Source organism: Nanorana parkeri, unplaced genomic scaffold, assembly GCF_000935625.1.
Source record: "Nanorana parkeri isolate BGI_ZX_2015 unplaced genomic scaffold, ASM93562v1 scaffold387, whole genome shotgun sequence".
In the NCBI taxonomy this organism is placed as follows: domain Eukaryota; kingdom Metazoa; phylum Chordata; class Amphibia; order Anura; family Dicroglossidae; genus Nanorana; species Nanorana parkeri.
The window spans coordinates 1137301-1164775 of record NW_017306655.1 but is presented as its reverse complement, the minus strand read 5'-3'; the positions used below and the strand labels follow the sequence as shown (position 1 = coordinate 1164775).

Below are 27475 nucleotides of genomic sequence, written 5' to 3'. Positions count from 1 at the left end.
GCCAGTCACAAGATGGCGGCGGCACGTCTCAGGAACTGATCGCCAATCGGAAGTGTATTCGTTGGACAATCGCGAGATCGGCCTGGTCTCCCGGAAGCTCCACGTCAGTCAGGGTAGAGAACAGGAGGACCCGGAGACATGGTGAGTATTCCCGGAGCCCGGAGTATCATTGCCCGGTTTGGTCGTGGCGATGTCTGGAGGGGATAGAGGAATGTATAGGCGACTCAGACCTCATCCACAATGAGCACGTCCTGTCCCCTGTACACAGCCTGCAGAAAATACACATGGACTTCTCTGCTGTACTGGGACTTCCCAGCATAGGGACAGTGACAAGGCTTGCTGGGATCTGCAGTTCCTCAATAGTGGCTAGACTTCTTTGGTCTAGCACACATTTACTTCCTGGATCTGGTGTGATTGGTACAGTCTGTGTGTATAGGATCACATAGTCCTGGATCTGGTGTGATTGGTACAGTCTGTGTGTATAGGACCACATAGTGCTGGATCTGGTGTGATTGGTACAGTCTGTGTGTATAGGACCACATAGTCCTGGATCTGGTGTGATTGGTACAGTCTGTGTGTATAGGACCACATAGTCTTGGATCTGATGTGATTGGTACAGTCTGTGTGTATAGGACCACATAGTCTTGGATCTGGTGTGATTGGTACAGTCTGTGTGTATAGGACCACATAGTTCTGGATCTGGTGTGATTGGTACAGTCTGTGTACGGGACCACATAGTCTTGGATCTGGTGTGATTGGCAAAGTCTTTGTTGTGATTGTACCTGTGAATAATGTCCATTTGTCATTCACACTAAACGGCCTCCCATAGATGGCAAGCGGACACTTAGGAAATGATGGGCTTTGTACTTCCAATGTATATTCATGCAGCCAACGCAGAAGTTTTACTGAATGAAAGCAGACAAGTGTGACTGGGTGTTAGGATCGTCACATGACAAGCAGCTACAGAGGTCGGGGTAACTTGTGGTAAAAGAGAACTGTGGCCCAATGTTTTTTTGCCATAGCTCTTTTGACCTTTACATGAAACTCTGCATATAGCGTGCTATTGCCCGCTACCTGCTGTGCGTGTCTCCTCCCCCCGTCTATATCCCTCCAGTCAGCACTGGAGGATCAGAGAGGGGAGGGGGGAATCCCTTCGGGAGGTGGTGAATGATGGTCACTGATCTCTGCAGGGAGAGGGTCATGATGTCAACAATCAGCGGTACATGATCACTCAGTTCCCGATCAATAGAGCCAACAGGTTAAAGCTGCAGTGTCACGGGGTCGGCTCTAATGGGGATGTTTGTATTTCACTCTCCACATAATTCTCCTTTAAAGTTATATTGAGAGAAAAACGTAAGCTAATGCTGATTAAATCACTTCCAATGGAGGCTGCTTCTTGATGATTAAAAGTTTTAGCTTCCTACAGAATCCCCTGAGCACTGGCCCTGGTATCCTGTTTTAGGGTGGCTTCTTTCCCTTGCAGGGTCCTATGGAGCCACCCTTGTGTGTGCTAGTATGCTGTGTGTGTCTCCACAAACACAGCAAGGCAAGCCAAGTCACTCCTCACTCCAAGTCACTCCTCTCCTCCTTCCTTACCTCTCCAAGCTTTTTAGATGGATGGCTGCTGCTGTCCCATGTGATCTTGTACTAGGCAGGAAGTTCAGCGAAGCTGAGAGAGTTGGAGCTGTTCAGAAACACGATGACTGTAAGTGTTTGGGCAAAATCGTATAAAAAAAAACACTTTGCCTGCTAATGGATATTTGTTTGATCTGGACTCATTATTGAAAAAAAAATAAGTATTAAATACTACTTGTAAAGCTCTTTTCCTGCCAGTTAAGAATCCAGTATGTAAATAGAGGAATGTCCGTAGTCTGGGCAGAGGTAAAACACGGGCCACACGCTGTAATGTGACAGGCCACGTCTTCTGCTGGCTGCCAGGATAGTCAGTCACCTTTCACTTTGTTGTCCCTTCAGGAAGCCCGGAGCTCTCTAATCCACTTGGTTCACAGCTGGGCGTTTTACAGCGCTGATCGACGCGCTGTAAAACGCCCAGCAAGTGAAATCCCATCATTTCCTATGGGCATGGGTTCCCACCTGGGCGTATTTCAGTGCGTAGGAACGCGCTGAAAAAAGCCCTACGCCCAAAGAAGTACAGGAGCTTCTTTGGGGCGTATTTCTGCGCTTATCCATTAGGATACAGCCGGATAGCCCTCGTAAACACGCGTTTGTCGGACGTTTCATTGACCGCGGTAAAAACGCGCATATTACGAACGCCCAAGCCTTAAGGGTGTACATTATGATTTTATAGAATGGTAACTAGAGCTGCAGCTAACGATTATTTTCCAAATCGATTAGTTAGCCGATTTATTAAGTTCGATTAATCGGATAAAAAATAAAATAAATTTTAAAAAATGGCTCCAGTGATAGGACTTCTCGTTTGCATTGAGATTGCAGTCCATCACGGGAGCAAGCTTGGAGTGGTGGAAGTAAAAAAGAAAAAAAAAGTGTGGTGTGCAATATAGTGAAATTAAAAGTGTAAAATTATACAGCAATGAATGCAGAATGGCATCGGCTATAGAGGACTCCAAATCCCAGCAATAGTACATTATACAGCACAACGCAGAATATCACCAGCTATATAGGAATACAACAAATCCCAGCAATAGTACATTATAGCTGGCGGTATTCTGCATTGTGCTGTATAATGTACTATTGCTGGGTTTTGTAGTCCTCTATAGCTGGCGGTATTCGGCATTGCACCACTATATAATGTATTATTGCTGGGATTTGTTGTACTCTATAGCTGGTGGTATTCCGCATTGCTGGTGGTATTCCTTGATTTGTAGTCCTCTATACAGCGCAATGCAGAATACCACCAGCTATATAGGAGTACAACAAATCCCAGCAATACATTATACATACAGTGTACAATGTATTGCTGGGATTTGTATTCATATGTATAATATACATCACAATGTACCATCAGCTATAGAGGAATACAAATCCCAGCAATACATTATAGAGCACCATGTGTGGGTGGGAGTGCAGGCTTACCTGAGCAGTCTTCCAGCAACTTGTTTCTGAGATCGGGTCTGTCTATCGGTGGCTGTCATCCGCCCACACCTGCTCCTCCTTACTTCTCCCCGCGTCCCTGTGCCGATCGTGGATCGTGGATGCGGGCGGTGAGCGTGAGGCGCGGAGGATGTGCAAAGCGTGGATGCGGGCAGGTCTGGCAGCGGCGAGCGTGAGGTGGAGCCGTGAGCAGGGCCAACCAATCAGAAGCCGATTAAGTTGACAACTTTTTCAATAATCGATTATGTCGATTAGTTGTTGCAGCCCTAATGGTAAGCTATTTATAAACTGTATCCATTATGAACTGATTCTGCCCCACAATGCCCTGATCCTGAGAAACCTGCAATCATTGATTATCTGCGATGAGTTTTCCAAGCCGTACACTACTGCTTTCCCTTATGACAGTAAAAAGGTGAGAAAGGAGCAGATAGGCCCAATAAAGAATGGAAGCGGGAAGCTAGTCACAAACGACAAGGAGAGGGCCGAGGCGCTGAACGCTTTTTTCTCCTCAGTATACACTCAGGAGGGAAACGGGTTTGACACACATGATAAAACTCCCAGTTTAACTCAAAATATACCCCAGTGGTTGACGGAAACCAGAATACAACAAAGACTTAAAATGCTCAATGCAAACAAAGCAGTGGGTCCGGATAACCTGCACCCCAAGGTACTTAAGGAATTAAGCCAGGTTATAACTAGACCATTAATCCTCATTTTTAAGTCCTAATAGGTTGGACTTGATGGACTAATGTCTTTTATTCAACCTCAAATACTATGTAACTATGTAACAAGCCGCTGCCTGAGCGCTCCATATGCAGGTGAACGTGTGTATGTGTACAATGGTTGGCGGCTGGATTGGGGCTGATTTTATAAGGCTTCACTAACCCCTACCAAGTAGGTTCCATCTGAAATTACTGCAGCAGGAATTCCAAATCTTCCATCACAAGCGGCTGCTGTCACCTGTTAGAGTTAAAGTAGTATTAAAGTCTCCATTTTTTTACATATATCAACTGTTAGCAAGCAGTAGATGTATGTCCCAACATTTAAAAAAAATTGTCAATTAAGTAATAACTTACCTGTGTCTGCGCCGCTCGCTCTCGGCTGCAGAACACATCTTTCCGAGCGGCTGTGCACACTCAATAGCACCGGAGGGGAGAGCAGGAGAGACTCTGTAAGTGAATGCACGCAGCCGGGAGCATGCACACCCAACAGACTCTGGGACACGGGAAGAAATAGGAGTCTGCGCTGGATCAGAGACCAGCACCAGTGGTGGAGGGACTCCTGGAAACGAGTGGAAGGAAGAACATGTTCACATCAAGAAGCATCACATAAGGTAAGTACTTAAAGCAGTATGGGGGGGGCAATGGAGCCTTTAATGTCACTTTAATGATCAGGTGACAGCTGCTGCATTTGAAGTGGCAGAACGCTGGCACACTGCATGCAATCTTATGTGGTAAGATCACATGCAGTTAGGAAGACATCACTATCCCTGGATTCGCGATCGATGCGTCCAAGGAGAGTGATTGATTCCTAACTCAGGGGTGTGGAAATTAAAAAAAATAACTACTTGTCCAAGGGCTAAAGTGTGGGCCAATTCTACTTGTCCTTCATGACAATCTACTTGTCCCAATACAAAAAATAGTTTTAATCAAAACTAAGGATGCACCAATACCGGTTTTTCGGTATAGAGTACGAGTACCGATTTTTTTGCTTTCGGATCTCGCCGACACTGAATACTAATACCGGTGCTTCCGCTGGCATGGAGCAGACTTCCCTGGTAATCAGGAAACTGGGCAGCAGGTAATGACATCTCGCCCAGGTTCCTGATTGCCACGGAAGCCGACTCCATGTTGTTTGGCCTAATTGATTGCGATTGGACGGGAAACCTGCTTCCCAGTCAATCAGGAAGGCGGGTGGCGAGTAATGACCTGATTGACCGGGTAACTGGCTCGATGCTGATTGGCCAGGAAGCCGGCATTCCAGCCAATCAGCAAGGAGCCGGGCCAATCAGAAAACCAGGAGGCGGGTCATTACTTGCCCCAGGGCTTCCTGATTGCACGGGAAGCCGGCTCCATGTTCCCCTACGGCACTGCCAGTCAGAGCAAATTTTCATCTGGCCGCAAGTTCCAATATTGAGGAAGGTATCGGAGCATTTGGGTATCGGCACTGATACTAGTATCGGTGCACCCCTAATCAAAACATATTTTACTGTGCTAAATAGCGCTTCTCACTGGTCAGCGCAGTCATCTGACCACACTGACCAATGAGTGCTTGCAATTTGCGAGCGAAATTCAAAATGGATAGGGGAGGACTGCGCTGGACAGCGGTATGGGGGACAGATAGTACACCCATACTAGCGGAGGCGAGGGATTGTTCGCCGAAAAGGTAAGTATAGCCAGGGGGGGTGGCGGTTTGGGAGATGGCGGGGGCAGCAGGGTTTCATTTTTTATTTTACTTTTTCGTTTTTATTTTTTACTTTTTTCATTTTTTAAATCTTTTTATATATTAAATTTTTTTAACTTTTTTTAAAAAATTTCTTTAACTTTTTATTTAATTTACGTTTTCCCCCTAATGTTCTTCCTATTACATAGGAGATTAAAATCCCTTATGTGATAGTTTGGAGGTGACAGGTTCTCTTTATGGAACCTGCCCTCCAACACAGAACAGCTGTTCTGTGTAGTTCCTGACAGCCGAGACAGGTGGCGCTGTGATTACAGCGCCACGGTCTCAGAGAACACACAGCCCGTAGAGCAGACGTTTTTCGTCTGCTCTACGGGCTCTATGGTTAAGCCGTTGTGCCTTAGTTTTCGACCCCGAAAACTATGGCGGCGGGTGCGAGCAGAAACGATCGCTGCTGCTCAAATTAATACAAGTGGTCTGATCAGATCACTTGTAGTAAACGAGCGGCGGCGGCTCCACAATGTACATTCAGCTCTGCTTGTCCGGAGCCGGGCTGAATGTACTTTAAAACTACTCGCCCGGCGCCCGAAACTGCATGTGTCGGGCGATAGGAATTCCACACCCCTGCCTAACTGCATGTGGTCATATCGCATACAATTGCATGCAGTGTGCCAGCGTCCTGCCGCTTTCAAGTGCAGCCGCTGTCACCTGATCATTAACTTGAATGGGTGACAGCTGCCACTTGTAGATGGAAGATTTGGAATTCCTGCTGCAGGAAATCCACATCACACCTACCTATAGCTAAGCGAATGCAGTTTGCATGCTATTTCTGCCACTGGATGCCGCTAAGGAGCATAGGAAATGAGAATGTTCCTCGACTCCATCTCGTGACGGTAATAAATCAGCCTCTTAGGACACGATCTGCAAGCGGTTTGCATGTTCTCTGTGTGCTTGCACGAGGTTTGCTTCAGATACTCCGATTTGCTCCCACTCTCCATAGGCATGCTGGTAGGTTAAATGGCTCCTGTCTAAATTGACCCTCATATGTATGCATGTGAGATAGGGACTTTAGCTCGAAAGCTCCTTGAGGGCAGGGTCTGGTGGGAATGTGCAGTATGTAAAGCGCTGCTTAAATTGTCGGCACTGTATAAAATACCAATAATAAATAAAATAAATATTTTCATCACCATGCACAATATTACCTTGGAGCAGGGATAGGCAAACTCCAGCCCTCCAGCTGTGGTGAAACTACAAATCCCATTATGTTTCTGCCTCTGGGAGTCATGCTTGTGGCTATAAGGGTCTTGCAATGCCTCATGGGGTTTGTTATTGCACCAAACCTGGAGGGCCTGAGTTTGCCTTCCTCTGGCCTAGAGAGGAATTTGTGTTTTAAATCCTGCTTGTAGCAAACAATACCAAGTAGTAGGAAGGGCCGAGGACCTAAAACCAGTTGGACATTTCCAGGGAGAAATCAACACCAGGCATTGTCCCATGAATGTGTAAGAATTGGATCTATAGACGATTGCTCATTCAGTGACGTCTCATGTATGGATTGAAGAATGGGGGGTGAAGTGCACAAACCGAGAGGTGAATTGATCAAATCTGGAGCAGCTGTCCATGGCAACCAATCAGCTTCTCTCTTTCATTTTCAAATCTTAACTGAACAGACTGAAGAGAGCAGCTAATAGGTTGCCATGGGCAACTGCTCCAGTTTTGATAAATTCCCCCCTTGTCTTTTGTGTATAAACTGATGTTAGGCAAGCGATGCAACAATGACCTAAGTGGGGTCACCCATACTTACCACCTTCGGGTCCCCTAAGGAGGTCCTTCATACAGCTCATTTCTAAATCCTATTTCTGGGTTTATTTATTTTTGTAGCACTGGCATATTTTGCAGCACTTTGCAGAGATTATTGTGGATAAGAACATGCTACAGAATAGATCTAGGGCAGGATAAATCTTCAGAGCCAGCATATATGGTGTCTGTGAAGGTTCTCATTCATCCAGGTCATGGTATAGCTGTAAAAAAATAAGTCAAGGCAACTGGACTTGCTGTATTTTTCTTGAAGACGTTTCACTGGACATCCGACCAGCTTTCTCAATTCTCAGTTTAGAAAGCTGGTCGGATGACCAGTGAAACGTCTTCAAGAAAAATACAGCAAGTCCAGTTGCCTTTGACTTATTTTTTTCAGTATATATGGTGTTCAGCTTGTCTGCGTTTTTCCATACTGCACATCACATGAGGGTTGTGGGGTGAAGGGGTCACGGAGACAACAATTGTTTTATGTGTGCCCTTGGATGGACTTGGCGTGGAAATACCAGTCACTGCAGCTGATGTGAACCATTCCTAATCCTTTGCCGTCGCTGTCAGTGTATATACAGTACATTACCTTGGTTACTTATAGCTGCATGGTCCAGCTGACTCCGGCATTATGGATTAATCTGCCCACCTCTGATTTAGAAGAATAGAGTTTTTAGAAAATGTATACACTGTACAGGAATAGACGTTTTTTTATATTACTAAGATATGTGTCTTTATTACTTGTTTACAGCCTCTGCGACTTGACATCAAGAGGAAGCTGACCGCTCGGTCTGACCGAGTGAAGAGTGTTGATTTACATCCAACAGAACCATGGATGCTGGCCAGTCTGTACAATGGCAGTGTTTGTGTTTGGAACCACGAGACACAGGTAAGAAATTATAACTTGTTTCTTTATTGTAAATACATGTGAAAATTAAGTATGCACACATACGGTATACAGTGAAAATGAAGTATGCACACATACAGTATACAGTGAAAATGAAGTATGCACACATACAGTATACAGTGAAAATAAAGTTTTGCTGCTATTTAATGTGTAGGAAAAGATATTCATTCTCCTAAAGTTAAACTATGCAGCCTAAAGATTATCTAGCGCTTCTATGTACTTATTAGTAATGAGGCAATTTGAATGGAATCTAATGAAGACTTGATGAGCCCTGTCTGGTTCTTTTCTTACTAAATTCCTGAGCTGGGTTATGTTGGGCTTGGTGCAGGTTCAGTGACAGCAGAGGAACACTGGGGCCCTTTAGTATCTTTCATTTGCTTCCATAGGCTGTTGGGCTCTATACTTTTACTAACCTCTTTAATAACTTATCAGGTCTAGAAGTATGTTAGACGGATGGCAACACATCTGGTTGTCCCTATGGCTTTATTTGTTGCTGTAGCTGCAGCCGCAAGGTTTTCCTGGTGGATTCAGATACTGCTGGACGCTCCAAAATGTCGCTAAGTATCTGGAGGTGAAATGGTAAAATGAATATATTCCTTCTACAGCTTTTAATGTTAGTCCATTAGGGTCCAGTTGCAGGATCTCCAGTTATCAGTGTGGGTGTAATAAGATCTGCAGTAGGATGCTGAAGGAGAGACCAGGCAGAGTAGATAACAGATATGGACCTGGGACGCTCCTAATTATGGTTTATTTTTGGGATGAAATAACTAATGTCGGTGATTTTAGAACCCAATTGGGATGAATTAAGTTATTGTTATCTGGTGAAAAGTTGAAATCGCAACACCATGATGTTTTATTACATGTGTCCTAAGATTTAAATGTATGCTTTGTGCTTCCAGACTCTTGTAAAAACTTTTGAAGTAGGCGATTTGCCAGTCAGAGCGGCGAAGTTTGTGGCCAGGAAAAACTGGGTCGTCACAGGAGCAGTAAGTTTAATATAGCTACATTTTCACCAAAGCAAGTGTGTGTGTGTGTGTTTAATGCTGTGTAAAATGAATGACGACAAATAAGCAGATCATTTTTTTACTGCAACATTAAAGGGAACTGTTGTATGTTTTGTTATTATTGTAATGTTTCTACCATTAGTGACCATCTGTAAAGGTACTTACAGATGTTACAGACCGTTCACTGAGTTGGTCATCTCCAGCCAAATCAAGGACTGTTCTTGTCTCTAGACCTTCTGATATACACCCTGACCAAGGATGAATTCCACCAGCTCAATATTATGTTTTTTTCCTGAGAACAGACTTTTTAGCACCTGGCCAATACTAGCCAGGCTCCATAAGCAATAGTTGTTGGCCCAACCCATAATATTTTTTCCTTAGACCAATCCCAGCTAAGCTCAGCAATATCTCCTACTGGCTGCACTCCCCACAATGTGCAATACACAAATATCAGCTAGGCTCCATCAACAATATCCCCTGCTTGCCACACCCCAAAGATGTTCATAAGGCCAACCCCAGCATGGTCCTTTATCTCCTGCTGACTACACCCCAATGGTGTGCATTAGGTCAATCTCAGCCAGGTCTCATCAGCAATGTCTCCTGCTGATCACACCACAAAGATGTTGATATGGCCAATCCCAGCCACACTCCATGAACAATATCTCCTGCTAACCATACACTAAAGATCTACATTAAACTGATGTTACATTGGTGATCCTGTCTGAGTTGCCACTAAAGAGGGAAGAGAAAAGATCTACCTGTTTCCATGTTGCTGCCTCACTGCCCTGATCAGCAAGTTATCACTCTTTGCTGGCAAGGCAGAATCTACAGTGTTTGGATGGAGTGGCAATGTAGAAATGAGTCATTTTTTTCTGCTCACCCTGGTGTTGTGTGACATGGGTCTTGCTGTACTATATGCTCAGTATGGACTCTCCATAACTCTCCCATGGCTGAAATACTTCAGTCAAGTTGGAGATGATGACAAGGTGACTGGGGTTCTGTCATAGTTGCTCTCCGATGTAAAATTGACAAAGTGCTCAAAAGAAAACTATAGGAATAACACTGATACTTTTGGTTCTAATTGGTAACTCTTCCTTTGGCATTTTCACTTTTTTGTTTCATTACATTTTATTAAGTTTTTTTCATGTATAACACTTACAAAACATACATAATAAAGGGAAAAAACAAAACAAGAATAAAGCAGTACATAGGCATTGTCAATGTTTGTTGGGATGGTACATGGCAAAAAGCACAGGCACATTTCTCATACAGCAAAGGTGGTTGGAGAACATGTCTTGTCCGGGAGGGGTAGTGTCACAGCAAGGTAGAACATCCATGGCTTTCGCGATGTTGGCAGTCCGAAAGATGTGCAGCCGAGGGCGGAATACATTGAATGATATAAGAGCATACGACCCTTGGAGTTGAAGGGGTTGGGATAGTGTGGGAGTACCTAATAAATGGACCACCAATACACCCAATTGAGCATAAATGCTCATGGACAGCATATACATCGTGGTAGAGCAGGTTAACATGTGAAGATCAAACCAGTCGGATTAAGCTTGTGGGATCCCTCAACCAGGAAGCCCATTGTGAGGAGAAGACATGAACTTTAAGGTTGGCTTTAGCAAAGTGATATTCAAAGTGAGCATGCGTATTGAGGATTTGGATGACATTGTGAGGGTGGTTCGGATTGTTTCCAAGCTCTTGCTAAGGCGGGGCGAGCAGCTATGAAGATGTGAGATACTACTGTGCGGGACGTTGTAGGCCAGTCTTCCAAGCCTATCCCTAAGAAGGCAAGTTGTGGGGAGATAGTGTACGGAGTGTGTGTGAGTAATGATATGATGTTAAATACTGCAGCCCAGGGCATTTTCACTTTTTCATGTAAGTAACATATCTGTTCAGATGCTTTCCATGTGATGTAACATTCACTGCTCATTTTTCTATCATTAGGATGACATGCAGATCAGAGTATTCAACTACAATACATTGGAGCGGGTTCACATGTTTGAGGCTCATTCTGACTATATCCGCTGTATTGCTGTACACCCCACACAGCCTTTCATTCTCACCAGCAGTGGTAAGATACAAAACAACTTACTAATCATGTTAAAATAAAATGTTTTTTCTTGTATTGTGATGTAATGAGAAGACAGCTGTGTACAGTTGTGTGAATCATTGCTTTCTGTTTCCTGCAGATGACATGATGATTAAACTTTGGGATTGGGATAAGAAATGGTTTTGCTCTCAGGTGTTTGAAGGCCACACACACTACGTCATGCAGATTGTCATCAACCCCAAAGACAACAACCAGTTTGCAAGTGCCTCACTTGACCGCACTATTAAGGTACACTAAACATTACAGCTTTGTGTGGTGCTGGTATAAGTCCTTAATGTTATGAGTTGTGCTTTTATCTTTGACTTTTACTGTCATTTTGTTTTTGCAGGTTTGGCAGCTTGGCTCCTCTTCTCCTAATTTCACTTTAGAAGGACACGAGAAAGGGGTAAACTGCATTGATTATTATAGTGGAGGTGACAAGCCATACCTCATCTCTGGAGCTGATGACAGACTTGTGAAGATTTGGGACTACCAGGTCAGTGAGAGAACATATATAGGTTACAGGAAGGCATTTACATGTCTGTAGTTATTGTGCAAAGCAAAGTGAGCTTGTTTATATTGCTTTGTTAGATTTTGGCGAGTTTTTTTTCTCGTTCAACCACTCCATTCTCCATCCACTCTAACAGCATGGATGGATGGATGCATCTCTCCTGCCAGCTATTGAATTCTGACAGCCAGTGCCCATGGATGTCTAAGTATCCAAACAGTGACTGCAGTCACTGTTCAGCTGACAGTTTTCATCCTGGCTTAGATTTTTCAGTGAAAAGTTTGTCGAGCCAGTAGGTGCTGGCAAGGCCACCCATTGTTAGAATTAAGTAGCTGTGGTTTTAAGTTGGCCATACACTGTTCGAATTCCAGCCTTTTCCTGTGAACAAGTATTAGTTGTAGGAATTTTTGTTAGGTTTCCAGTGTGTGTTCATTTTGCAGAAGAACTTCCAACTGCAGTTTTACAGAACAACCGAAACAAGAACTTTTCTTGGTGTTCTGAACACTGCTTGTGGGCTCTAGCAGTCCCTGAAGTAGAGCATAATTTAAAAATCCAGAAGGATTGTGTGGCTTCTTATCATCTTGATGTTGTTGCTGGCAGAAAGGAGTCGTACAAATTTTATGAAGCCTTTCATCTTTTGCCACCCATGCCAATGTGCTTTGCTTCTCCCCGTTAGCCACTGGATGGTACTGTGCACATAACAAGCATGTAATCAGCTGCACCAATAGACATAAACTGCTGGGGATGCTAAAGTTTACAAACCTCGTATCCTGCTCTTCGCGTGGCTCTGGGGCTAGTCATATGCTAACAGCTAATTGTTATCTGGTTTGCCAGGTAGGCCTTTTTAATATTTAAGACTGGGCAGATTTGTGCAGGTACAAAAGAAATAACATCAGTGCAATATATTTGCACATATTTATTGCATGCTCCTGGGAATGTATAATGCATTATGGAATGAATCTAGACATTCATAGATTTGCTGATTTTGGGTTTTTCTCCTTTTTATTTATCTATATAGAACAAAACCTGCGTCCAAACTCTGGAAGGACATGCTCAGAATGTTTCTTGTGTCAGTTTCCATCCCGAGCTCCCCATTATAATCACAGGCTCAGAAGATGGTAAATCTGTGAATTATTTCATTATAGATTTTGGTAGAGATTATGTTACTACGAGTGCAAAAAAAATGTAACTGGTTATAATAAATGCAGAGATATTTAAATAGAATAAGCTAAGATATACAGTAAGTAGTGATGACTAACTAGATTTCCCTTGTTACTAGTTTCAAGGAAAGGTGGTCTATTTGGCCAATCATTTATATCAATAGGTGTATTGTACAAGAGCTCTGATCAGTTCAGACATCAAAATGAACATACTTATTTATAGGCTAGAAAGGTTCACACATTGCATTGTGAGATGCAGAAAGAAGATTTTAGATAAACTGATACTTTGTTGGGGGGACAAGGTAGTCAAATGTTATGAAACTTCCTTTCCCAACAGGCACTGTTAGGATTTGGCATTCCAGCACTTACCGATTAGAAAGTACTCTGAACTACGGCATGGAGCGGGTCTGGTGTGTATGTGGACTTCGGGGCTCCAACAATGTTGCTCTTGGGTATGATGAGGGCAGCATCATTGTTAAGGTAAGACATGTAAAGTTACAGGTATTGGTTAAAAAAAACTTATTGTGTTCAGTATTCTGTCCGTCTGCACCTAAGAGTACATTTTACTATAGATCATCAGCACAGATAGTTTGTTTCTTCCCCAATATGTGCTAGCGGTCAAATAAAGTTATTTGTCTAAGATAAAATATTAAGAAATAAAACTACCATGTTTTCAGAGATACAGATGCCTTTGCAGTGATGCTGATACTTAACTATACGCTTATATTTCTTTTCTAGCTGGGTCGTGAAGAGCCAGCAATGTCTATGGATGCAAATGGCAAAATCATCTGGGCCAAGCACTCGGAAGTGCAGCAGGCCAATCTAAAAGCCATGGGCGAAACAGAGATTAAGGATGGAGAAAGGCTCCCTCTTGCTGTAAAGGACATGGGCAGCTGTGAAATCTATCCACAGACTATACAACACAACCCCAATGGCAGGTAAGGGCCAGGCCTTCTAAGAATCATAGCTAGTATTTATTATGCAAGTGCGTACACTGTACAGCTCACAAATCTCTATCTGATTTTAGGTTTGTGGTAGTGTGCGGAGATGGAGAATACATTATATACACAGCCATGGCACTGAGAAACAAGAGCTTTGGATCTGCACAAGAGTTTGCCTGGGCTCATGACTCTTCTGAGTAAGCTGAATGTTTTATCTTTCCTTTTACTAGGGTACGTTAGTCTCTCTTAATGGTGTTGATGGCATAGGAAAAGATTGTATTTGTGTAAAAATTACATTTTGCATTTTTACTTGGAATGCAGATACCCATTATGATACAGCTACACCCCATAAAAGAAATAGGCAAAAAAAAAAACAATTTACTGTTGGATAGTATTGTAAATGTTACCTGTGCAATACCCATTGCTTATTATGCACCTCAAACGTAGGCCGGCAATCAACTGATTGAATAATCGATAATGAGAATAGTTGTCAACTATTCTCATTTATGGATTAGTTTGTTGGATCCCCTAGCTCTCTCCTCCACACTGGGAGGTGGGCACAGCAAGCAGTGGCCAGGTGCAATAGCCAGCCTGCTATTGCAATTTTAATGGTCCAATAGCAGGCTGGTTATTGCACCCGCCCACTACCTGCTGTATTTACATTCAGCTGCCGTCTGTGGAATCTTGTCACTGGCAGCTGTCCTTCCCGGGCTGGAGCTATACAAGAGCCATGTGCTTACAATACAATAGTTAAAAAAATAATTATAAAAGGTGGGGAAAAAAGCAATTTTTGGTTTCGGCCTGACAAATTCTGCTGCGAGAGGTACGTGGCAGTGCCATTCATTTCAATGACACATAAATGCGCCCTCTGCTCACAGTGTGATCGCCCCCACTGGAACACATGGTACTGCAATGCCATGCATTGCAGTGCGATTGCAAAAAAATTGTGCATGCAGTTTTATTCTGAAGTAAACTTTGCTTGTAATACTGCATGTGTGTATTTAATGTAAAATTAATGATGGTATTTAATTTTTTTTTTTATCCGGTTAATCGAAAAAAACCAAACAATCGCTAACTAAGCGATCATGAAAATAATCATTAGTTGCAGCCCTACTCAAATGTTTGCTCAGGTACTGCAGATTAGTGTAACAGCTATTACCCGTTTGTTTTCCACAATACCATGGCATTGTATACACAGAGTAATGGAATTTTATCCTTACAGCTGACATTTCATTTCTAATACCACTTGCAGGTATGCTATTCGTGAAAGCAACAGCGTAGTAAAGATCTTCAAAAATTTTAAAGAGAAGAAGAGCTTTAAGCCTGATTTTGGGGCAGAAGGTTAGTGTTGTCTGAAGTGCCGTGGCTGTTTCATTTCTATAGGGCTTTTACCATTATTATGTGTTTGACCTCTGTACTTATCCTATCCTACAAAGACTCTTGTCTTCCCTTTTTATGGGCATTACTGTTGGGCCACTGAAGCAGCCCATCATTGAGAGCATTTAGAAGTGTGTGTGAAATCATAAACATGGGCTTGAGCTTTTCATTATGACAAATATAGATTTTTTTTTTACAGATTTTTTTTTTTTTTAAATGAATACATTTATATTTTACCATAAGAAACATGCACTTTTTTATAGTTCAATCATTTTTTATTTGCATTTTAACATTCAAATGTTGCAGAAATATAGAAACATAAGGTAGCTTACAAAGCTGGAGTCATTATCTTTTTCAATACAATCCATGAAGGGATTAAACATCAGAGAGGTAGCATTGGGAGCAATGGCAATCTAACAATAAGATTCTTAATATGCTGCTCACTCCTTCGTTAAAGCCAGCTTAACCGCACATGGACGTGTACATTCAAACAAAAGTTTGGGAGAAGGGACAAGGTAGGATTGAGAGGAAGATCAGTAGTGTTAGTTAGAAAGAGGAAAAGGGATAGATAAAGGAAGAGAAGGCGAGAGAGGGGAGAGGCGGTCCACCCCTGTAGCAAGGGCAAAGAATTAAATTGATTATGCTTGGATGTCAAAGTGACACCACGCGCTCATTAAAAGATTGTGTCTGCAAGTAGTGTATCCAAGGGTTTCAAATTTGTTCAAAGCGTGGAACCATATGGGCCAGTCTCGCGGAAAGGCGTTAGTTGACAAAGGCCCATTGGATTCTCCGCTGCAGCTCAGAGAATGGCGGTGTAGTGGACTGCCATGATTTGGCCACTGTCTGCTTAGCTGCTGTGAGACCATGTAAGAAAAATTTGTGTTGTTTGAGTTCCACAGAGGGAAGGTTAAGCAAAGCAACCTTCGCATCCGGTGTTAGTGTGATACCCAGGGTAGAGGAAAGAAAAGCAAAAACACGCGTCCAAAAAACCTGTACTATGGGGCAGTTCCACCATATATGTACGCAAGAGCCCACTTCCCCACATCCTCGAAAACACAAACCTGCATGGCCCGGGACAAATGCCCGGAGCCTGCTAGGCACTAATTACCATCTGTACAGTAGTTTGTATTTGGTTTCTATTGCTTGCGAGTTCTGAGAGCAGGATTTAGTCGCTTCCTATATATATGGTCCCAACTATTTGCGTCCACTGAGATACCGAGGTCCACCTCCCATGCTTTCAGAAACATGAACTTTTAGTTTCATTCTAGGGTTTTTCGTTACCTTTTTATACTTTGCTAACTTAACATGACAAAATATTTTTTTGCCCCTCTCTTCTAGGTATCTATGGTGGCTTTCTTCTTGGTGTCCGCTCTGTCAACGGTTTGGCTTTCTATGATTGGGAGAATACAGAACTTGTTCGTAGGATAGAAATCCAGCCCAAACACGTGAGTTCACAAAATGCTAAGCAGAAATATTAATTTCATTCATTTGTACATAGTGGTCGGGTCATAGTAAAACAGCCACTTTGTAGTGTTAAAAGTCTAAGGGGTAGGCTTCTAAATCTGTGAATATGACTTTCGCCAAACATTGGCATATAAAAAAAAAAAACCATGCCCCAGGAAGGGTCACCTGCAGTGAATGTTAGATTCACTGCTTTATAAATATGCCTACAAGAGACCCATATTATTCTACAAACACCATGCTATTCATATGTTGCAGATTTTCTGGTCAGACTCTGGAGAGCTGGTCTGTATTGCTACAGAGGAATCATTCTTCATTCTCAAATACTTGTCTGAGAAAGTAGCCACAGCACAGGAGACACACGAGGGAGTGTCTGAGGATGGAATAGAAGATGCTTTTGAAGTAAGTAGAGCATAATATTGTATGTGTCCTCCTGTATCCAGAGTAATGGATATACATGTGCGGACAGTCTTATTCTTTACTATCATCTAAGTGGATAATCTACATTTAATAAAGGAAAGAATTTACCCTAAACTATTGTAACATGCGGAGCAGATGACATTACTTTCCTGTATTGTTCTGTGTGTGATAAATGTATAACCCTCCTAACTTTCCTACCAGGTTCTGGGTGAAATTCAGGAAATAGTGAAGACTGGCCTGTGGGTTGGAGATTGTTTTATCTACACCAGCACAGTGAACAGACTCAACTACTACGTAGGAGGAGAGATTGTTACCATTGCACACTTGGACAGGTAAGTGGCTTCATTATCAGCATACCTATCCCTGTAACATTCAGCTGCAGAATGAGATATAGTAAATACTATTAGTCTTTGTGTGTAATGCCTTAGCTTACAGCAGTGAGCCTTTTTATGGCTGTCTGCTGTTGCTGGAAATTGTCTTCCAAAGCTGGAAAGTGTTAAATATATAATTGTGTGTTGACTTCAAAGGCTTTATATAGACAGGTGAGGCCTTACAATCTACCCCAAATATCGGGTAATTGAGTCCTTTGGTGAAATCCCAGGAGGCTGAACACTGACCTGAACACAGTAAAACATAATGTCCTGCATCCTGTCAATAGTCCTACGTTCTTCAGCCTTTTTTAGGCTCTGTAATGAAATGGGTGGCCTCAGTGTCCACTAGTTAGGCTAGGAAGGCACGAGAGAGGAAGCCAATCCTACATTTTTTAAAGGGAAATTTGAGATTTGGAAGCGACTTTAACTGCATAATGAACTTTTCGAACTATTTGACATTTAAACTGTTCAAATATCTGCTGATCATTTTCACACCTGGCTCTCACTGAAGGTAGCCTCTGATGTATTTTTCATGACATGCTCAGATTGAAGCCCAGGTTTGTGAACAGTTTACTTTTAAATTTGTTACACTACAAAAAACTGGAGAATCAAAGTCCACGTGGCTGCTATATTGTAGTAGTCTTCTTCTCATGTCATGACTTGTATACAAATAATTTTAGACTTTATCAGCCAAACTTATTTCCTTCAATGTTGCCTTGTTGGCTCCTAACTCACTGAATCAGTGCTTTTAGGTGCAAAGGAATAAAGCCCATATACTGCATATTGCTGGTATAATGTCTACAGTTTTGTGATGGAAACCTTAAACAATAGTAGACTTATGCTTTTACTTTTCATGTATAACTTGTCTTGTTTAGGACCATGTATTTGCTGGGTTACATTCCCAAAGATAACCGTCTGTACCTGGGAGACAAAGAGCTGAACATTGTCAGCTACTCTCTGCTGGTGTCAGTTCTGGAGTATCAGACAGCTGTGATGAGAAGAGATTTCGGCATGGCTGACAAAGTCATTCCAACCATCCCCAAAGAACAGAGGACACGTGTTGCCCACTTCCTGGAGAAGCAGGTAAGGGAAAAGGTTCTGATATTTTATAGTTGATTTTTAAAAATTGTCATGTTTTATAATTCAGTCATTTTAACTATATTTCCTCTGCAGGGATTCAAACAACAAGCCTTAGCTGTGTCCACTGACCCAGAACATCGATTTGAGCTGGCACTGCAGCTGGGAGAACTGAAGATCGCATATCAGTTGGCAGTGGAGGCAGAGGTAATGCCGTTGTTGGAGTACCTCCTTCTTTCTTTCCCTTATTAAATCTTAATGTACACATCCAAAAATCTATAGTGACATCTGTATACAATATATTATAAGCAATATTATATTGGAACCATGAACTTAATTATAAAATTAAAGGTCTTTAGTCTGTCAAGAATGCACAGTGTGGGTTGCCTTTTGTGTAAAGGTACCTACAAACTTAAGGCCATGGCTGGTCATCCATGCACCCTTCGGTGTTATGCAAGATCATTGTACAAAAATGTATCAAGCTTACACTGAACAACTGAGCATCATTGATGGGGGGAGGAGTAAGGAATTGATTCTTCCTGCTTGCAGAAGGCTTATATAACTTAATTTTCCCAGAATACCTCACTCAGGTAGATCTTGAGAGGCTTTGCCCACCTGCTGTTGCTTGTTTGGGCCCTAAGGACTGCTTTTTAAAGGGAGATTTTTATGTTGTTGGCCTGGCTTCACTGCTTTAGCAAGAATGCAGATAAGGAGTTCAGACTTTCCTCATCTGCATTCTTGTTCTGGGACAGGTAATGGGCAGCTAGCATTTTCAGAAGGTCCATAATTGCAGCCCCATATCTCCTCCTGACAGTTTTACTTCAGGATAAGGATAGTTTTTTGCACCCTTTATTCTTTGGTTTCCCACCCCTCCATTTATGTAAATTAGAATCTGCTGACCTGCGTTTTGATGTGTGTTTTAAATGTAAGTAAACAACGCCTGTGTACACAAGCACTTGTACTGCAGATGTATACAGTGACATTTAACATTATTGATTGATCCACAGTAACTGTTTGTCAGATAAATAATGAGGTTTTTCTTCCCTCCATTTTCTAGGCTGAACAGAAGTGGAAGCAGCTAGCTGAGTTGGCCATCAGCAAGTGCCAGTTTGGGCTGGCTCAGGAATGTCTCCACAATGCTCAGGACTATGGAGGTCTCTTGCTTTTAGCAACATCTTCAGGAAATACCACCATGGTGAACAAGTTGGCTGAAGGTGCTGAAAGAGATGGAAAGAACAATGTGGCTTTCTTAAGCTACTTTTTGCTAGGAAAGTAAGTGCATATGTTTTTTTCTTTCTTTATGTAAAACCCACCAACTCCTCTTCAGACATTTCATCGTGTGCATGTTTTCAGTCTTTAACCTCTTGCCGTCCGCCCGTAGTAAAAAAACGGACGGACTGTGCAACAAACAGCAGCCCAACCAGTCCCCATTACTTTAAAACATATTGTAATACATACACAGTGCCTGTGCCATTTTTCAATCATTTGTTTCCTTTGCAGGATGGACACTTGCTTGGAGCTTCTAATTTCCACTGGTCGTCTGCCTGAGGCTGCTTTCTTGGCACGTACTTACCTGCCAAGCCAAGTGTCCCGGTAAGTGGGATCATTTATATGTTTGATAAATATATTCATATGCTAAATATATATTTATATATGCGTTCATTGTAGCAAATGCCAAAAAGAAAGACATTTTGTTTAGCCAGTCTTTGCACACCTGTATAGGCGAGAACCCTCAACTCATTTTCTACAAACAGCTCCAGGGCTGCTTCAAATGCACCTAATGATGGTGCCGACATCGGCAGTCTGGAGTCATGTTGCCCTCTACTCTTGAAATGTGTTCCATTCTCAGAGTTCTGTTAAGCTCCATCCGGGTTTGGCTGCGTAGTGGCAAAAGCTCCATCCTGCTTCGCAATCACCGACTTTAACAGAATGTTTGTTGAAGCCCAGGTTCTAAGGAACAGAAGCACCTCTGAGTCTGTGATTCCTACAATGCTAAAAGCTAAAGTCTACTACCTGCAAGGTCTATCATCAGACATGGTTTTCGATCTCGGAGCTGCCACTCAAGGAGTTTCTGTGGGACCAATCCTCTCCTTTTTTGGAACTGGGTCTAGACCAGTGTTTTGGCTCTAAGCACAATCAAGGATCAGGTTTTAACCCTTTATGTTCTGTTTCACAGACTGTTGGCCACTCACTCTTTCATTAAGTCCTTTGTACAGTCTCCGTGTAACTTCCCATGCCTGTTCCTTTGTAACTCCGTTGGACCTAAATCTGATTCTCGCTGCACTTGAGAAACTGTGGTTTGAACCAACTAAAGACCTTTCTCTCTCTCTCCTCTCACCCATAACGTGGTGTTTCTTGTAGCCATCACCTCTGCAAGTCAAGTGTCTGAACTGTCTGCCTTTTTTCTTCACCTGGCTGTCAGTTCACGCATTCTCTTAAGTTTTACCAGGTGGACTTGTGGCCTCATCTGATACCAGTTCCAGGCATAAGGTCCTTCAGATGGCTGTTTGAGCTGCAGACAGCCCCCTTTTTTTTTTTTTTTTTTTTTCTTCTTGAACCTGTTAGCGACTGTTTTTGTGTTGCCCACCCCTCAGTTGGACTGCTTTTGGACGCCCCAAAGATTAAAGACTTCCTGTGCCCCTAAATGGTCAAGAAAGAAAATAGGATTTTTGTATCTACTGTAAAACTAGTTTCTTAGTCTGTTGAGGGACACAGGTCCCACCTCTGTGTTTATGATCATGCTCTTGGTACTGATTTGCTAAAAACAGAAGGGATTATCCCGGGCTGGCCTACAATTTTGTTTCATGTTTGCCAGTGTCCAGTTCTCCGGTAGGTAGCAGTATAACCCAAAAGTTAAACAATTCCTGTGTCCCTCAATGGAAATATGGTTTTAACTTCTATTTATTTTGCTAGGGTGGTGAAACTATGGAAGGAGAGTCTGTCCAAGATCAACCAGAAGGCAGCCGACTCCTTGGCTGACCCCACTGAGTATGAGAATCTTTTTCCTGGTTTACGGGAAGCCTTTATGGGGGAGCAGTTTTTAAAACAGCAGAGCAGTGCCTTGCGCCCAGCCAGCGAATATCGCCATGTCACTGTGAGTACTTGTGTGAAAAGCACATTGCAAACTTTATTTTATATACCTTTTTTTTAGTCACAAAGACATTGCCTTAATTTGGTACTTCAAATGCAATTATAACTGTCTAGGTAAACCTAGACAAGTAGTACTTACACAGTAATCATATGCATCACTATTTCCAGTGTCAGAATAGGGTTGCTGATGACGTGTCACTATATGTGATATTATTTCAATGTACACATAAATTGTCAGCCATGCAGTAGCCGTTTCTATGGGTACATAGTATAGGATATAATCCTGTGAGGCATTACACTTGCATTTGCATTTAGTATTAGGCTGTGTGTATGATCTTGTCATAGTATAGATCAGGGGTGCCCACAATTTTTTGTATTGAGATTTACTTTTCAAATGACGAGCCCAATGAGATCTACCAACGATCTACCTCCCTCCTGCGTTCTGAAGTCAATGGCACCCCAGCCATGACCCCCCCCTGTGCGCAGTGCGTTCGCCTGCACCAGAACGCGGCAAAAAAATTCCTGCGTTTTGGTCCAGTGTGATCGGAAAAAATGCGCTCTTTTTTTTGTCCTAAAAACATTGCATTCTTTGATTCAGGCATTATCTGCGTTCAGGTGCGGGAGGGAGCGTGGCGGATCATTGATGTCAATGTCACCATAGCCATGCCCCCCCGCCCGTATTGCAATCGCCCTCATCTGAACGAGTGGCACATTAATGCCTGCATTCCGGTTCAGTGCAATCTGCAAAATTAATTAGTGCTTGCAGCATTTTTGCAGATCGCACTGGACTGGAACACAGGCACTAACGTGCCACGCGTTTGGGTGCGGGCGAACGCCCCTGAACGCAGTGTACCGGCCGGAGTGCGATACAGTGCATTCCAGAGGCTGACCGCTCTGGAACGTACTGTTTGTGGTGTGAAACGGCCCTAAGGCCTCGTACACGCCATCCTCAGTGCGTATCAGCCACAATAGCCCCGGAACGCACTGGATCGCATTGCAGCCGGCTCATTTTGTTGTGGGCTGGGAGGGGTGTGGGGGTGTGTTGAAGTGAATGGCACTGCGATCCGGTCCAGTCAGAAAATGCTGCAAGCACAATTTTTTTTTTCCTGACCGGACAGCAGGCATTGATGTGCCTTGCGTTCCCGTGCGGCAGATCGCATTGCGGCCGGAGGGCGTTGCTGCGGTGCCGATCACTTCAACACTGCGCCATGCCCCCTCCCACCCCACAACAAACTGAGCTGGCCGCAATGCGGGTACATGTCCGACACATTCGGGTACACGGAGCGCGGGACGGAGTCAACCCGCGATCTACTGGTAGATCACGATCGACCTTATGGGCACCCCTGGTATAGATCTTACCATAAGTGTTTTACATTTAACATGTAATATTTTATATCTTCTAGCCAAATGAAGAAAGAAATGTCTTGGCTGAAGCAAAGGGATTTGTACATCCTGAAGCCGCCGATGTGAGTTCTGTGACTGGGCCTGCATGCATGTCATATGATTTACAATGGAAGTATTATAACTAGGGATGCACCCAAATTAAATTTTTAGGCTGAAATGAAAAAAATTGTCAGGAAACCGGAAATGGCTTCCCACCCCCCCCAATTTTTACATTATTTTAAAATTCTTTTATTTTTATTAATATTTTTTTTAACTTTACTGTTGGGGTCTTTGGGGAAATATCAGAGGCGTAAACAGACCCGTGATATTTCCCTTTTTTAAAATAGAAAATGAGCACAGAGTCCTAAATCTCTTTGTCTGCAGTTATGAATGAACAGGAAGCCTCTATGCTTAGTGCTCCATTCATAAACTATGGATATAGTAGGAGTTACTATGTCCACAATAGTGATTGAACAGGAAGTGATGTAGAGCACTTCCTTTTCATTGATAACTGGGTACACAGTAAGCTTACTATGTCCTCATTTATTTACAAAACACTCAGTGATCAGTACTGAAAACTTAGTGTTTGTGCTCCCCTCTCCATCCTGACTGCTCCCCCTGTCACAGGAGACTGAGCTCTCCTCCTGCACTGCACCGTTTGGCCTCCTGACAGCTTCTCTCCTCCCCGCAGGGTACAGGCAGCTGGATTTGCTCTGTGTCCTCTGATCCTTGCTCCCTCTGCCAATATGGGGGAGAGCGGCCAAGATCGGAGGGGACACAGACCGGTGCCCAGCAGGGACCAGAAAAACTGGGATGCACCACATTTTCAGCAATTTTGGTACTTTTGGCATTTTGTTAATAGTACCATTTTCGACCGAAATATTTTGGCAGCCGAAATTTCGGTGCATCCCTAATTATAACCTTCGTCTATTAAAGTGCCAGACATGTTGGATTCATGTCAGAAGTGCTTAATGCTGATAGGGGCTGCTATAGTCAAGGGAGCTCAATGTTCTACTGGAACTGTTGCCTGATCCCGGAGACATTACGAGATCTGCATTAACTAGATCACCATACTCCTATGTAGCAGTGTGACACTCGGAGACGGAATGCCCTCTTGCTGTAGCACTTTTGGGACAAGTGACTGGTGTCCTTGCTGACTGACAGGAAGTAGGGGTGCCCAGTTCTTCCATGCACTCCTTCAGACATTTTAAAGAATTGTTTCTGAAAGTTAAATTTGATCATAACTGCCTTTCAATTGTGCATTTATTAGCCAAAGGTGCATTTATTAGCCACATTTAACCCCAAACCTCACTTTCCCTCTGTAGACTGTTCCAGCATTGTTTTTTCATTTACCTTGTTACCGTATCAAGGAACAGATTTTGGGAGCTCAGTTCCTTTTGATGTAGGCACCCCCTTCACTCCCAGAACTACATATCCCAAAAGCCATTCCCTTTGCAGGGTGTATGGGCTGGTCTTTGGAGAAAAAAACAGGCAGCAACTTTGTTTTGCTGGGAAATTAATCAATATATACAGGTAAAGAGGGACAAAGAGTAGTGGGAGATAGATGGAGTTCTGTAGTCCAGTAGGCTGGGCTGACAATGTCTATTGGGAATAAAGAGTTGTCAGCCTAAACAGGAAGTTAGGATTATGCTATATTTCTGCCAGATCAACATGCATTTTTTTCTTACTTAACTTACATGTGCAGTACTTGCATTACAGAGGTGTAAGAAAGAGCAGAATATTGATCTTCAGACTATAAAAACTCTGAATCAGGACTGGCCCTAGCAGTGCATTCAGAATCTTTGTTCTATATGTGTGTTAATAATGCATCTTGATTTTTATGATATTTTTCATGTAGTACAACATTGTAATGGTCTTTTCTTCCTTTTTTTGTTGGTCACTAAGCCTAAAGAATGCATGAAAATATACATTTCATAAGACAGGTGGTGGTTTCAGCGTTGTAATATTTGAGTGGTAGCTTGCAGTGTAACATAAAATATTTGCACTATTCATTTATTACAGGAAGAGGAAGAAGAGAGAGAGGTAACTCCTCCCCCTGCTGCACCTGAACCCATAGCACCCTCTTCTGCTCCAGCCCTCACCCCAGTCCCAGTGACACCAGTAGACAAAAGCACAGAGGAGAAGGTAAGTGATATGTAAATGGGTGGATTTCATTTAAAAAACAATCAGACACCTTTTTTTCCTCTCTATGTGGGAGACATTTATGGAAGTCCAGTCCTTTTGGCACTTCGCATACCTAGTCAATTGAATCCTTATACCAGGATTTCCACAAAGCAAATGCAATGCTTCCAAGATACTACCAGCCAAAACATGTCTGCATAGGCAGTAGGAAGAATTGCACATTAGTTCAGTGATGCTTAGAATTGAAGGGCTTTACCATTATGATAAAAATGTGCCTTCCCTTTTTGTGTAAATAAAAGCTCTGGACTGGATGTGTATGTTTTGTAAAATAACATTTGAATGTGATTGTTCGTTTTTGTGGGATGACGCACAGTCCTTCTGTAACGCACTCTGATAACAGAGGACCCCTGTGTCCACACTTCTATTATGTAGTAGTAAAAACCTGCTCAAGACTGGGAAAACTTTTAGCCTTCGATAGTTAAATTCAGAATGCTGTAACAGCTCCAGACTGTAAGATGACATGATGGAGAAATACAGTAGAATGAAGACATAGATCTATATTGTACAGTCATGGGCAAAAATATTGGCACCCCTGCATTTCGGTCAGATAATGCACCACTTTGCGCAGAAAATTGTTGCAATTACAAATGTTTAGGCATTCTCATGTTTCTTTCTTTTGTTTGTATTGGTATGACACAAAATTTAACAGCTTTTTGACAAAACAAAAAGACAGCTTTTTGGTAAAGCCCATCATGCCAGTGTTTTTAGAAAAAGAAATCCGGCCTTTAAAGAAAAAAATACAGCCCCTACAGTCAAACATGGCGGAGGTTCACTGATGTTTTGGGGTTGCTTTGCTGCTTCAGGCAGCACTGGATGTCTTGACTGTGTGCATGGCATTATGACATCTGAAGACTACAAAAGAATTCTGGGGTGCAAAGTAGGGCCCAGTGTCAGAAAGTTGGGTCTCCGTCAGAGGTCATGGGTCTTACAGCAGGACAATGACCCAAAGCACACGTCAAAAAGCACCCAGAAATGGTTTCAACAAAGTGCTGGAGAGTACTGGACTGGCCAGCAATGATTTCAGATCTGAACCCCATAGAGCACCTGTGGAGAGATCTCAAAACAGCAGTTGGGAAAAGGAACCCTTTCAATATGAGAGACCTGGAGCAGTTGACGAAAGAAGAGTGGTCCAAAATTCCTGTAGAGAGGTGTGAGAAACTCATTGATGGTTACAGGAAGCGACTGATTTCAGTAATTTTTTTCCAAGGGCTGTGCTACCAAATATTAATTGAGGGTGCCAATAATTTTGTCCAGTCCATTTTTGGAGTTTTGCATGGAATGTGTGTGAGATGTGTTTTGTTTTTTCCCCTCCACTTTTTTGTGCCATACCAATACAAACAAAAGAAAGAAACATGAGAATGCCGAAACATTTGTAATTGCAACAATTTTCTGTGCGAAGTGGTGCATTATCTGACAGAAATGCAGGGGTGCCAATATTTTTGCCCATGACTGTATATGTTAAACAATCAGGATAACTACTGGGGATGGAATCTACCCACTGGTAAGACATAAAGGACAAACAGGCAAGCAGTATACGATGTCAAAGCGTTGTTGTAGGTAGAGTGTTTAGAACCCCTATCAGGTTATTACTGCTGTGTTTGTCTATATTAGGGAGATTTTCCCCATCTGTACCGGTGACCATCATCCCCAGGGAATAAAAGTGAGGAAACTGTAAAAAACTTTTACAGTTGTTACTTGAAGATAAATCATCCAACGGGGACACTTGTTCTGGTGACAACAGTCTGAGATGGGTTTTCCGCTCACTTTGGTTCCTTACTTTTACTTCCTGTTGTGTTTACAGGACAGAAAGTGAGGGGACATCTCTTAAATCAGCAGGCAGTTCCTTGCATATTTACAGTGGGGCAGGTGGAGGCTTCTCTGAAGTACATGTCCAGAATGACACCATGTGAGAATCTCTCACAATCTTAGACATCAGAGGTCATTTATGAATGAGTCTATGCATAAATATCTATATATTATTTTTAATCTGTTGCATTTCCTTGTTTGTAGGCCTTCCTGGACCTGGAGGAGGATTTGGACAACATGGAATTAGAAGATATTGATACAACAGACATAAACTTAGATGATGAGCTCTCTGACGACTAATGTGTCATGTTCGGAATTCTAATTTAAGTGACCAAACCAGTTTTCTCCCTTGATTTATCAGCCATCCTGCACACCAGAGCTCCGAGGTCTCACTGGTGTGG

General features: G+C 42.7%; 1 protein-coding gene across 1 annotated transcript; it reads left to right on the top strand.

The window, feature by feature from the left end:
* Positions 1-22: 22 nt before the first annotated feature.
* Positions 23-27475, top strand: COPB2 (coatomer protein complex subunit beta 2). Its single transcript, XM_018559300.1, has 22 exons — positions 23-141; positions 8024-8161; positions 9079-9165; positions 11134-11260; positions 11379-11527; positions 11628-11774; positions 12805-12904; positions 13284-13426; positions 13685-13884; positions 13974-14084; positions 15140-15228; positions 16603-16709; positions 16984-17127; positions 17347-17477; positions 18392-18599; positions 18690-18800; positions 19651-19865; positions 20094-20186; positions 21507-21687; positions 23087-23142; positions 25082-25211; positions 27279-27475. Exons 1-22 carry the CDS (start codon positions 139-141, stop codon positions 27372-27374), a joined length of 2766 nt encoding a protein of 921 aa, XP_018414802.1. The 5' UTR covers positions 23-138; the 3' UTR covers positions 27375-27475.